Source organism: Diabrotica virgifera, chromosome 6 (genome assembly GCF_917563875.1).
Source record: "Diabrotica virgifera virgifera chromosome 6, PGI_DIABVI_V3a".
NCBI lineage: Eukaryota > Metazoa > Arthropoda > Insecta > Coleoptera > Chrysomelidae > Diabrotica > Diabrotica virgifera.
The window spans coordinates 23,823,207-23,835,873 of record NC_065448.1 but is presented as its reverse complement, the minus strand read 5'-3'; the positions used below and the strand labels follow the sequence as shown (position 1 = coordinate 23,835,873).

General features: G+C 34.0%; 1 protein-coding gene across 4 annotated transcripts in view; it reads right to left on the bottom strand.

The window, feature by feature from the left end:
• The window catches only part of LOC114331272 (rhophilin-2), a 394,761-nt gene that overhangs the window by 18,719 nt on the left and 363,375 nt on the right, over nucleotides 1–12,667 (bottom strand). For all 4 annotated transcript variants that reach the window (XM_028280789.2, XM_028280797.2, XM_050654837.1 and 1 more), the window contains 2 exons: nucleotides 10,496–10,690; nucleotides 4,323–4,552 (listed from right to left, as the gene is read on the bottom strand). In XM_028280789.2, the coding sequence (XP_028136590.2) occupies nucleotides 4,323–4,552; nucleotides 10,496–10,690 (425 nt within the window). The remainder of the gene's footprint in view (nucleotides 1–4,322; nucleotides 4,553–10,495; nucleotides 10,691–12,667) is intronic.

The window sequence follows — 12,667 nt, the reverse complement described above, 5'->3', positions numbered from 1 at the left end:
ATCATCTTCTTCTTCGCTGTCGCTTTGAAATAGTTGCTTCGTAACTTTCTTGGTTGGATTTTTTGGGGTCGGAGCCTTCAAATTCTTTAACTCTTCAATAAAAGGGGTAGAAGTTGCTACTACAGTTTTTCCTGATCGAGCCCTTTTCTTCGTTGGATTTTCGATATTTGAAGCGACCCGTGGGATAGGTAAAATATCCGCAGGACTAACAATAGTCTTATGGAGGAGAATGTCATTTGACACTGGAGTGGACGCTGATGGCAGGTTAGATATAGCGAGTAGAGGCCCAGGACGATCAGTTGTATCTGCAGCCACGAAAACGTTTGGATCAGGTCTCTCAAACGGCCAAATACCCGTCTTCTTAAATCCTGAGATAGCTGTTGCCATACTAGCTGCCTTCAAGTAAGCTTCTCCGAAGAGAGGACCGACATCATGAATCGTCACAACTTTCCCCGGGTGGGTTCGCAGCCAAACTCGCACTGCCTGTTCATAGAAGGTCGACATGGGATACATAAATGATACGTCCAGTGGCTGAAGTCGATGTGTGCAATGTGGTGGTAGCACCAGGATGTCTACAAAGTTTTTCTTAGCAAGCTCTAAGACTTCAATGTTTTTTATGTGGGTTGAATGGCCATCTAAAATTAGTAAAACCCTGTCCTCGGAGGTAGGCTTCGCAAATTTAATAAAATGGTGAAACCAAGCCGTAAAGATTTCGGTCTGCATCCATCCAGAAGCATGCGTGAAAATTTTGGTATTCAGAGGAACTCCAATGTCGAATGTCAAGTGATGTCTCACCCGTGGAAAAATAAGAGCAGGAGGGATGTATTCCCCTGCAGCGTTGAAGCAAATTTCTGCAGTTGTAAGCGTACCTCTTTCAGCTGATGATAAAACTCCTACTTGCTTTTTCCCCTTTTTTGAAATAATCTTTGAAGGCTTATTTGGCACGGTAGAGATTCCGGTTTCGTCACAATTATAGATGCGGTTAGGTTTGTAGTTGTGTTTTTGGTATAAGTCTTCCAATAAATCAAAGAACTTTCCGACACTAACTGCGTTAAATGCTGACGCTCGCGCTGCTGATGTTTTTTCTGGAAGTCGAAGTGAAAGAACTGGGTGCCGTTTCATGAAACCAAGCAACCATACTTTACCAGCTTCTTTCTTCTCATTATTGAATCTATGTTCAATGTTATTTCGTATGGCAAACTCGTAGGTAAGATATTTTAAGTCAGAAATAGTTAGCCCAAACAGGCGTTCTTCCATTTTAAGAATATAGTCTACCACCCACATAACAATTTCATGTTCTTAGTAGATTCATAGAACATACTTTTCAGAAAAAGTATATACTGAGAATGTGCGTAATTACCATTGCGAATGTGCAGAGCAGATACTGAGTATATACTACATTACAGTACTTAAACGTTCTATGTATATACTTAGAATGTACTACCGCACTTCTTTTCAGTATATACCAAGAATGTTGTTTTTAGAACATTCCAAGGACGTGCTATAAACCTTCTATGTGTATACTTAGAACATACTACCGCACATCTTTTTAGTTTATACCAAGAAGGTACTTTTTAGAATATTCCAAGGAAGTGCTATAAACCTTCTATTTATATACTAAGAACGTACTACCGCACATCTTTGTATGGGAAGAATATTATATTTTTAAGAATATTCTAAGAAAGTGCTATCAAGTGCTATATTGCTTAGAAGTATGTTTTCAGTATCACCTAATCTCATCTTAGGTTCTACTGGTTCTACCAAATATCTATTTACATATTTTAATTGCAAATGAGAATGTAGTTAGTACCTACATTCTACAATATTACTTAAAAAGTAAGTACATATTTATAAATTTTAGTTATTTATATAAATCATTATATAATATTTAGCTAAACTAAACTATGCATAATAAGTAACTAAAATTTATATAATACTTATATGTACTTACCTATTTAAGTAATATTGAGTTATCAAAATAAATTATATGTATTTTGAAGCACCGCAAACAAAATAAACAGATTATGCATGTTCTTTAGTCCTAGTACTACATCATTCGTCTTCATCCTTAACACTGCATAGACCCATAGATGATACAAATAATGAAATGCTTGTTTTCTTTTTCATATTTTACGGTTTTTTCCTATCCCTGATCCATTCAGGTAAGAATAGAAATGGTCAGAATATGATGGGGGGTGGGGGGGGGGGTTATGAATGTATTGTGGAATAACAAAATCGGTGGTCAGTGTTGCCAAACGGAGAGAAATTTCCCTTTTTGCGGGAATTTTCAACATAAAAGGTGATAAAAGGTGATAAAGGGAAAAAGTTAACTCAAAAGGGAATTATTGTTCCAGTCCAAATTGTAAAATATTAAGAAAAAATCAAAATATTTGAAAATAATTCAACATATCTTCTCAGATTTTGTAAACAGGAGGGAAGTTTTTTTTTTATAAAAGTGGGAATTTTTAAGGTAAGTTGACGGAAAAAGCTTACTCGACGGTTGGCAACGCCAAAGCCTTTGGTTGTGCAGTTTGGCACGTTTTGGTTCTGCGAAATGGCCTATTGAATTGAATGTACCTAAATTCAAATTCCAAGGATGTAAAAATACTAATGATTCATGATAAACTCGAAATGGTAAAGTCATTTCAATTATGAAAACGAATTTTTAATAGTATCTATGTAAACGTTAATACAATTAATGTTTAAACTTTTTTACCCTACAACAATTTTGAAATGAAATTCGTCCAATACTACCTACATACATAAATTTTATTAATTATGTATTCTAAAAAATAACGAAGTTGATAATCTATAAGGCTAATATTATACTTCCTATACATACAAATTATTTTTAAGATATTTTAAAAGTATCTACTTATAAGTATGTGTTAAGAATATTCGATAAAGGTATATTCTAAGAATAAACTTTTACGAATATTCCGAGATCCTACGTACACGAATATACTTAGTATATTCGGTACGAGAATATACTTTGAAGTATATGCAAAGAACATGAAATTTAGAATGTTTTTTTAAGGTAGATGCTATGCTTGTACTACACATATACTAAAAAGAATATACTCCGACGAATGTTGGTAGTATATGCTTAGAACATGATGCGAACATCATTGTTATGTGGGCAACATCCTCTCTTGATCTACCGTAAACACGCAACGGAATCGTCCAAGTTGCTTCACTAAACGTTCTTCTGGTGGTCGCTTTAATCTTCTAAAAAGAGTTGTCGATGGAATGTTATATTGTTTTGCAGAAGAATGAATTGATAAACCACCTTGACATGTAGTTAGAGCCTCAGCCATTGCCTTCTCGTCCCAACTCTGCTGCGAAGTCTTTCGTTTGTAAAAATTAGGCATGCTAAAAAAATGTTGTCACTTAATAACATTGTTAAACTTTTAGGAGGTAAAGTGGAACGTCATTCCGCTTTACCCGCATACGTTTCATTCCACTTTACCCGCATCAACATTTTTTCTGTACAAACACGATAGCTACTAACCAAACGTGCTAATAAGTTAAAGAAAGAGTATTTATGTCCACAAATAACCATTTTATACAATAGATAATAAATACGGTTAGAAAAACTTACCTGTTGCTGATAAGAAATTTCGTCTTAGTCACCAAATATTACAACTTTTTGTTAAAAAACAATGATCTTGTTTAACTCACATGAACATATCAATGAAAGTGCGCCATATTGAAGTAAATATTGCCAAATGTCAAAAGGTATATTGTGGTAGGAGTTACAACAAAAACCGCCAATTTTGAAATTAAATTTTAAGCTTATTCCGCTTTACCCACCCATTCCACTTTACCTACCTTTCCCCTACTTCCGGTTGCATTTCTGAAACTGGAATTCCTAGGTCAAATTTCTCACCTTTAGTACCATCCTTGGATTATAAGCTTTCATTCGACACCTCATTTGTAATTCTACCTGCTATAATGAAGGAGGAGTTGAGTTTACGGACGGACAGATAGACGGACGGACGTGAATAATTCAAGGTTTTCACATTTTTTCAAAATTGGGAGAAAACAATAAAAAAGAATACATATTCTTTGGTTTAGATTTAATTCGAATCTCTCACCATTCTCTTACACGTGTTTCAGGGTCTACCCATCATCAGAGGGACTTGTGAGAGAAGACTGAACTGATTCAAAACCTCCCAAGTCCCAGCTACTTTGGCGACTATAGTGAAATAATATATGAAAGTATACATTTAGCGACCTCTAACAAGAAAAGATGAAGTGAGTGTCTATAGCGATTAAAGGAATATTGAGTTTACAGTTTACACTCAATAAATAAATCTTACCTCTGCTAAGGAATTAGCCTCGACCACAGCTACAAGCACCGGAGCATCGCCACGGAGGGAAAACCCAAATCCATCGGTGGTTCTTCCTCGATGGAGCTGAACTAGCCTTGGAGCGGTCCAGTGCCTCTTCGCTGAAAAAATGGCAATCGGTCCCAGACTTCTAAACAGATCTGTCACGCGATACTGTGCAAAGTCTGGGGGTGTCAGAGATAGTTGAAACTTGGTTGATGCTGAAAATTAAAATCCTTAAATTAGTGATTAGAAAATAAATAATATATGTTAATACGTCTTGGAAGATCAAGCTGTCAGAGGAAACAAAAGATGGTCTTGAAATTTGCGATCGCACACAGTATACAGGGTGTCCCGAAAATAATGGTCATAAATTATACCACACATTCTGAGGTCAAAAATAGTTCGGTTGAACCTAACTTACCGTAGTACAAAGGTGCTCATAAAAAAAGTTACAGCTCTTTGAAGTTACAAAATGAAAATCGATTTTTTTCAATATATCGAAAACTCTCAGAGATTTTTTATTTAAAACGGACATGTATCATTCTTATGGCAGGACCACCTTAACACAAAATTATAGTGAAATTTGTCTACCGCATAAAAAATTTATAGGGATTTTGTTCCCTTAAACCCCCCCAAACTTTTGTGTACGTTCCAATTAATTCATTATTGTGGTACCATTAGTTGAACACAGCATTTTTAAAACTTTTTTGCCTCTTAATATTTTTTCGATAAGCCAGTTTTTATCGAGATGCGGCTTCTTTTTTACTACATTTACATAAACAATTTATGGGGGTTTTGTTCCTTTACACCCCCTAAATGTTTGTGTACGTTCCAATTAAACTATTATTGTGGTACCATTAGTTACACACAGTGTTTTAAAAAACTATTTTGCCTCTTAGTCTTTTTTTGTTAAGTCAACTTTTATCGAGATGTGGCTTCTTTTTCAAAATATACCAAAAAATTTAAGTTATAAATAAATTTTCAGATTATTAACAGGTGTCTATAATCGGTTTCACCCCTATTCAGCGGTCCCCATAAGCGCGGTCCCCGATTGAGCGGTCTCAATACAGCGGTCCCCGTTTCAGCGGTACCCCGATTCAGCGGTGCCCGATTCAGCGGTCCCCATAAACGCGGTCCCCAATAGAGCGGTCTCAATAAGAAAATAATAATATGAAAATGATAAGTAATTAGTTTTATTGTAGAATATTATTTTAACCTATTCTTGTTTAAAAATATACAGGTAATATCTAAGTATCTGGTATATACCCCAGTTAATAGGGAAAAAAATCATCGATTTCAGGTAAAAATGTTCTACAGGGTTTTCAAAGTTTTAAACGTTAGATGAGGGATAACTGATGATAATTCCGTGAAGACGTACAGCTGTTTTTGCTTTTTTTTTAAACAATTGCAAAGAATGAAAAAAGCAGTTTTTTGACTATAAAACGTTTCTTGTACATTTTAGAGAAAAATGTTTCAAATAAATGTAGATCTTAAAAAGTTCTTTAATTTGGTGGTAAGCATATTGTAATATATAAACAATTGACCGAGATAATTGCAAAAAACCCTCATTTTTGCAGTAAATTATAAATATTAATAACTTTATTTTTTGCACAATGACGTAAAATTGAATGACTTTAAATTATGTCAATTAATGAGTTATTTAAGTGTGCTAAATTTCAACCAGATCGACCAAATAGTTTATAAGTTATTCAATTTGTTTATCCCAGAGAGCAATTGTTTATACAACTGTTCTTGCCCTACAGTGACTCTGTGAGATATTTAGCAGATCGCAGTCGATTATTTGAGACTTTAATTTTAAGACGTATTAAAATTTTTTTAACATTTTATTGAAATTGTTATTAAAGAAACTGTTTGAAAAAAACCTGACTTTTTAGCTTATAAACAATTAGAATAACTTAGATATTTTTTATGTTCCGTGCTTGTATGTAGGCTCAATGAAAAGCTGATGAAAAAATACATATAAAAAAAGAAAAAATAATTTTATATGTTCATTTTTTATTGTTAAAACTACTGTCCCCAAGAGGGTCCTGTTTTTACTCATTTTCCTGAACGATGCCTCTCAAACGGCATGCTGCAGAACCAAACGCCGCGCCGCTGAAACGGGTCGGTGGAATCGAGAACCGCCGAAACGGGGACTGCTGAAATGGGTACCGCTGAATCGGGGACTGCTGAAAAGGGTCGGTGGAATCGAGAACCGCTGAAACGGGGACTGTTAAAATGGGGTCTTACCCTATAATCATACTTAACCATATACAAATATGTGGTGGATTCGACAAATATTCAAAATATCTCGATAAACACTGGCTTATCAAAAAAGTACTAAGAGGCAAAAAAGTTTTAAAAATATTGTGTTTAACTAATGGTGCCACAATAATAATTTAATTGGAACGTACATAAAAGTTTGGGGGGTTTAAGGGAACAAAACCCCCATAAAATTTTTATGGGGTGCACAAATTTCACTATAATTTTTTTTAAGATGTTGCTGCGATAAAAATTCCTCATGTCCATTATCAATAAAAAAGCTCCAGGAGTTTTCGATATATGAAAAAAAATCGATTTTCATTTTGTAACTTCAAAGGGCTGTAACTCTTTTTGTGTGCACTATTGTATATAGGTAAGCGAGGTTCAATCAACCTATTTTGACCCCAGAATCTGTGGTATAATTTATGACCAATCTTTTCGGGACACCCTGTATAACATATACACCAACGAACAACCCATCAACCAACGAACAAGACAATTAATTTACGCTAATGATATATGTGGCATCTTAGGGAAGAACCTTTAATGAAGTCGAAGAAAAATTAACTGACAAATACCCCAGGCGACTCAGCACTATCTTCTTCTTCTTCTTCAGCCTGTTTGCATTCACTCCTGGACAAAGGCTTCCCCATGAGTTCTCCACTCTTCTCTGTTTTGTGCTATTTGGTACCAGTTTCTTCCCAGTTTGATTTGATGTCGTCTAGCCATCGTTTTTGTGGTCTTTCTCTACTACGGCTGTGCTCGCGTGGTCTCCAATGTACAATGTCTCTCGTCCACCTTTCGATGTTTTGTCCTACCCCCACATCGTCCTTCTTTCGCACCTTCTACATCTTCCACCATCGTCCTTCTTCGCACTTCCTTATTTCATATACAGGGTGATTGATTAGTGGAGTAAAGCTCAATAGATCCGCTATAGTAATAGATAGCAATAAAAGTTAATAACAAAATTTTTAGCCACCTTTGAGCTTCATATTACAAAATTAGTTAGAATGTTACAGGGTGTTCGGTAACACAGTGGCAGACCAAACTTATGTTTTTTTAAATAGAACACCCTATATTTTATTTTAAATTCGAAATCCTGTTAACTTTTCCATCGACAAAATATAAAGGTTTGTAATGTTATACAGGGTATTTACAAAGTTATAACCAATTTTATGTGAAAATCGTAGCAAGTTTAACTCCCTGTATAAATAAAAATAAGCAAAAATTTAGATAAATTTAGATACCTAAAATAATTTGCTCTGAAAAATGAAAATATCTCGAAAACTAATAAATTTGAAGATAGGGAATTTTATATAAAAATTCAAGTACGGTAATGTTACTTTTTAATAATGATATAAAATACAGGGTGTTCCATTTAACATTACTGAGAAAATAATGTACTTGCGTTTTGACTCACCCTCAGGGCCTATTTTACCACTAGGCCCATGAGGCACCTGCCTCGGGCCCGCATTTTAATGGGGTCCGGAAAGTTCACTAAAATAATCTTTATTGCAATAACAAAATAAATTTTCAAAATTCTTTCATTCCATTCATTTAAAATTGCGTTGGACCAATTAATGAATTAAGCAGAGATTCAAACCAAAAAAGGATGACGTCAGTAAAAGCAAATGATTTTTCAGGGAAAATGAATACGTTAGATTTAGAGTCTATTCTTATGACGACGATTTGGAATACAATTTGGGACCGAGTAAATGCAACCATACAAAGTTACAGTAGTGTGTGAACTTTAAAATAGCTTAATCAAATTATGTATATAGAAAAGAAGACAAAAATTTTCAGAAATTGAAAATAAAGCTAAAAAATTATAGTCGATACCTAAACCTTTTATATAAAGATGAGCTTTCCTGAGGACGGAAAAGTTCTCGAAACGATTTTTTTAAGAGGACTTAAAAATTTTAAAATACATATTGGTTTACCAATTTGTGATATTTTAATTATGCAACTATTTATGTATAATAAAAAAATGCTTATAATTCTGGAAACGATATTTTAAACATCTTGTTCACAGACAATAGTGAAACAGTAAACTTAAAAACTATTACCGACTATTAGGTATGATAATTATATCGATGTTGATGATTTAGTGGAAGAAGTGGCACATTTTAAAGAACTTTGCAGCACATATAATATCTTACAAAATCCGCAAAGTATGATGATCTATTTTATTGAAAATAACATCATATCGACGTTTACAAATGAAGAAACGTTGCTTTTTAATTTTTCATTTCCAAAAATCGTTCTTTCCGATTATAGCGCCATCTATCCATAATTCGAAAAAATGTCTCGAATAAAAGTTACTTATTTTTTTGTAAGGAATCCAAATCTGAAAAATAAAAAATGGGGGTTCCTATTTCATATTTTAAAGTAACTCGTGTCGTGTTTGGTGTCATTCGATAGATTTTAAAAAAATATTGAACACACATTTTTCAGTTTTCATCCATTTCGTTTATAGGTATTTAGGGGCCCGAAAATTGTGTAGTGCCTCGGGCCTGATTTGAAGTGAAATAGGCTCTGCTCACCCTGTATTTGATATAAAGAGAATTAGCAATGTCAATAATTTTTGAAAATTTTGACAATAAATTAAAAAATATGGCATAAATAAACCATTGCTGTTGTGCTTATTTTTATTTATACAGGGAGTTGAACTTGTTACGATTTTTATACAAAATTGTTTATAACAAACCTTTATATTTTTGTGATGGAGAAGATAACAGGATTTCGAATATAAAATAAAATATAGGGTATTCCATTTAAAAAAACATAAGTTTGGTCTGCCACTGTGTTAACGAACAACCTGTAACATTCTAACTAATTTTGTAATGTGAAGCTTAAAGTTGGCTACAATTTTTGTTATTAACTTTTAGTCCTATCCATTACTATAGCGGATCTATTGAGCTTTACCCCACTAATCAATCACCCTGTATGTTCCCTCAGAGATACTCTAACATAGCTCGTTTGATCTCCCACTGTGTCGTTCTCAATCTATTGGCTGATACCTCTGTAAGTGCCATGGTCTCCATTCCATAGTTCATCACTGGTGGAATGCAACTGTAGAATACAAATGTTGAACTCAGCACTATACTATGATGAAAACCATCTGAAACTCAATCCTACAAAAACCCAGCCATATGCTTTTCACCTTAGAAACAAGCACGTCGATGTAGCTCTAACTGAAACGGTTCGTATAATATCGGGTTGCTTGAAACCGACACCGCGATACCTATTAAAGAGGTCTACCCCATAGTTGGAATCGCTCCATCAACTATCAGAAGACAGGTCACGCCAGAGGTAGAACCAAATAAGCAGGAGACGGATAAAAAGACATCTTTTGTATAACTACCAGACTCAGCCAAGTAGACTAAGATCTCGGAAAATCTTTCTGAAAAATCTAGATCCATCTTAGAAGCACCAGAGAAGCGCCGAATACACCTATGGCAAGGATCAGCTACCACAACACATTTTGGCTCCTCAAAGGAAATGGCTGCTGCACACAATTTCTCATATCCGACATGGAAACCGCTAAACAGACTAAGAATCAGCGTTTCAAATAATATTAACACGTATAAAAAAATTGTGATATCAAGAGAAAAGTCGCCATTTATTATCCTGCACAGAGATGAGGGATACCTGCACAGAAGAAGACCCAATTTTAGCAAATGACAGGGCCATCTATGTCGCCAACCATTGGAAGTACAGAATTTAAAGTTGTTGGTGTTCCAAATACGGAAAGTAAATAAATATCTATTTCCAGAATATGGTTTTTGTTAATTTTTGTATAATGATAATAGAAATAATAGATTTGCCCTTGTCGACTTGATTTTGTCTTACTATGCTCATAGATACAAATATACAAATTAAAAAAATCAAATGCTTACCTTGTATTTGAGGTGGATCGAGCAGGTCACTAAAGTCATCTTCAGTCTCTGTTCCCGTGTACGCATTTAACGCAATTTTATGCGCTGTTCTCAACACCGATGTAAGAGCCTGCTTTCCTTTCAATTCTCTACACATCCGGTGTTGTCGTTGAGCTTCTTCATACAGCATGAGTGCTTCCCTTAGATGAGCCCTCCCTAGAAAAGTTTAAAAACATATTGAAACTACTATGTATTTCTCTCTTTATATATTTCTCTTCCTCTCTTTCTCTCTCTTTCACTCTCTCTTTCTCTTTCTTTTTCTATCTCTTTCGCTCTTTGTCATTTACCAAATATAATGTATGTAAAAATGAATACTGAAAAATGATACTCAATAGTTATTCAATAAAAATGATAAAATAAGCTATCAGTAGTCGTTCAGTAACATATCGCACCACCGTTCAAAATGTGTCACAACTCAAAAAAATGAATAAAAACGGGTTTATTGCACCAGCACCAATAAAACTACCAAATCATATCTCAAAAAGTGTTACGTCTATGAATCCAGTATTTGTCGTTAGATGACACTAGCGTCATTATATTATTAACCAAAATCAACGCTGCACCGAATATAAACAGTGTCACATATCGGCTTCCGCAAGACTGTTGTCCATCTAAGATTTAAGATCTGTATAAAGCTGCGTTTGTCGAGTTAAGACAGTATATGTGATATGTGATTGCTTTATTCAAGACAATCTGCGAATATGCCAAAGAAAAATGACACCTTTATTTTTCCTTTTTCCGTATTTTTTATTTTATTTTGTTAGTTATATTTAAAATTATATCATTAAAAAATATAACTCTGTAAACCAGATAATAATAATTATATTATATTCTGTACTACTACATAGTCACTTTTCATAAATAAAATTTCGTAAATTTTTCATTATTATTTTATCTGTATAGTGTCACAAGTAAAAAAATGTTTTTTAAATATTTTTAATACACTTAATACGCTATTTTATAAAACTTCAAAACCCTTGTAACTTACTAAAATAGGTATTGTTCTAATTTTAAGGGCGTAGGTGCAAACTCTCACATCCATTGCTTTTTAAAGGCCTTCATTTTTTCGAATCCTGAGCAAACTAATAAATATTTTTGAAAACTTTAAACGCAAGATGAAAAATTACAAGATGAAGTTTTCGATCCTAATAGCATTATTAATAATGTTTAAAAAATATTAAAATATTACTAAAAGATTTTTAAAACGAAAACTTTTGGTCTATTTCCTTGGTAACACCTAAAAGGCTTCTAAAATTTGGAAGCCAAATGGATGCTGAAGCGAAGAAGACAAGAGGGAATTCAAAAAACTTACAATTCACGACCCCGACTGTTCAGCTGGTAAATTCCAACAGAAAATGGACCTAGTTATTCGAAGGAGTAAAGACCAATATAAAAATAAAATAAAAATTTTATTTTTAATTCAGTTGCAATGCGAAGGCAAAACAATCTTACTTTTCAATTAGAATACGGAGCGCAGTCCAGTCCTCTGAATCGCGATTTTCAGCTCTTATTGGAGCCTCATCGGAGAAAACGTAGGCTTGTTCTCCATACTCCAACTGATCCGTACTGAGAGCTTTTCCCACCCATTGCAACTAAAGTGAAAACATTAGGTGACTAGCGTCATCTGGCAATTAAAAGATGAAGTTTTCGATCCTAATAGCATTATTAATAATATTTAAAAAATATTAAAATATTACTAAAAGATTTTTAAAACAATTTTTAAAAACGAAAACTTTTGGTCCATTTCCTTGGTAACACCTCCAAGGCTTCTAAAATTCGCAAGCCAAATGGATGCTGAAGCGAAGAAGACAAGAGGGAATTCAAAAAACTTACAATTCACGACCCCGTCTGTTCAGCTGGTAAATTCCTACCAAATTCCAAATGTTTACCAGCTGAACAGAAGGGGTCGGGAATTATAAGTTTTTTGAATTCCCTCTTGTCTTCTTCGCTTCAGCATCCACTTGGCTTGCAAATTTTAGAAGCCTTGGAGGTGTTACCAAGGAAATGGACCAATAAGTTTTCGATTTAAAAATCTTTTAGTAGTATTTTAATATTTTTTAAATATTATTAATAATGCTATTAGAATCGAAAACTTCATCTTTTAATTGCCAGATGACGCTATCAGTTGGAGTA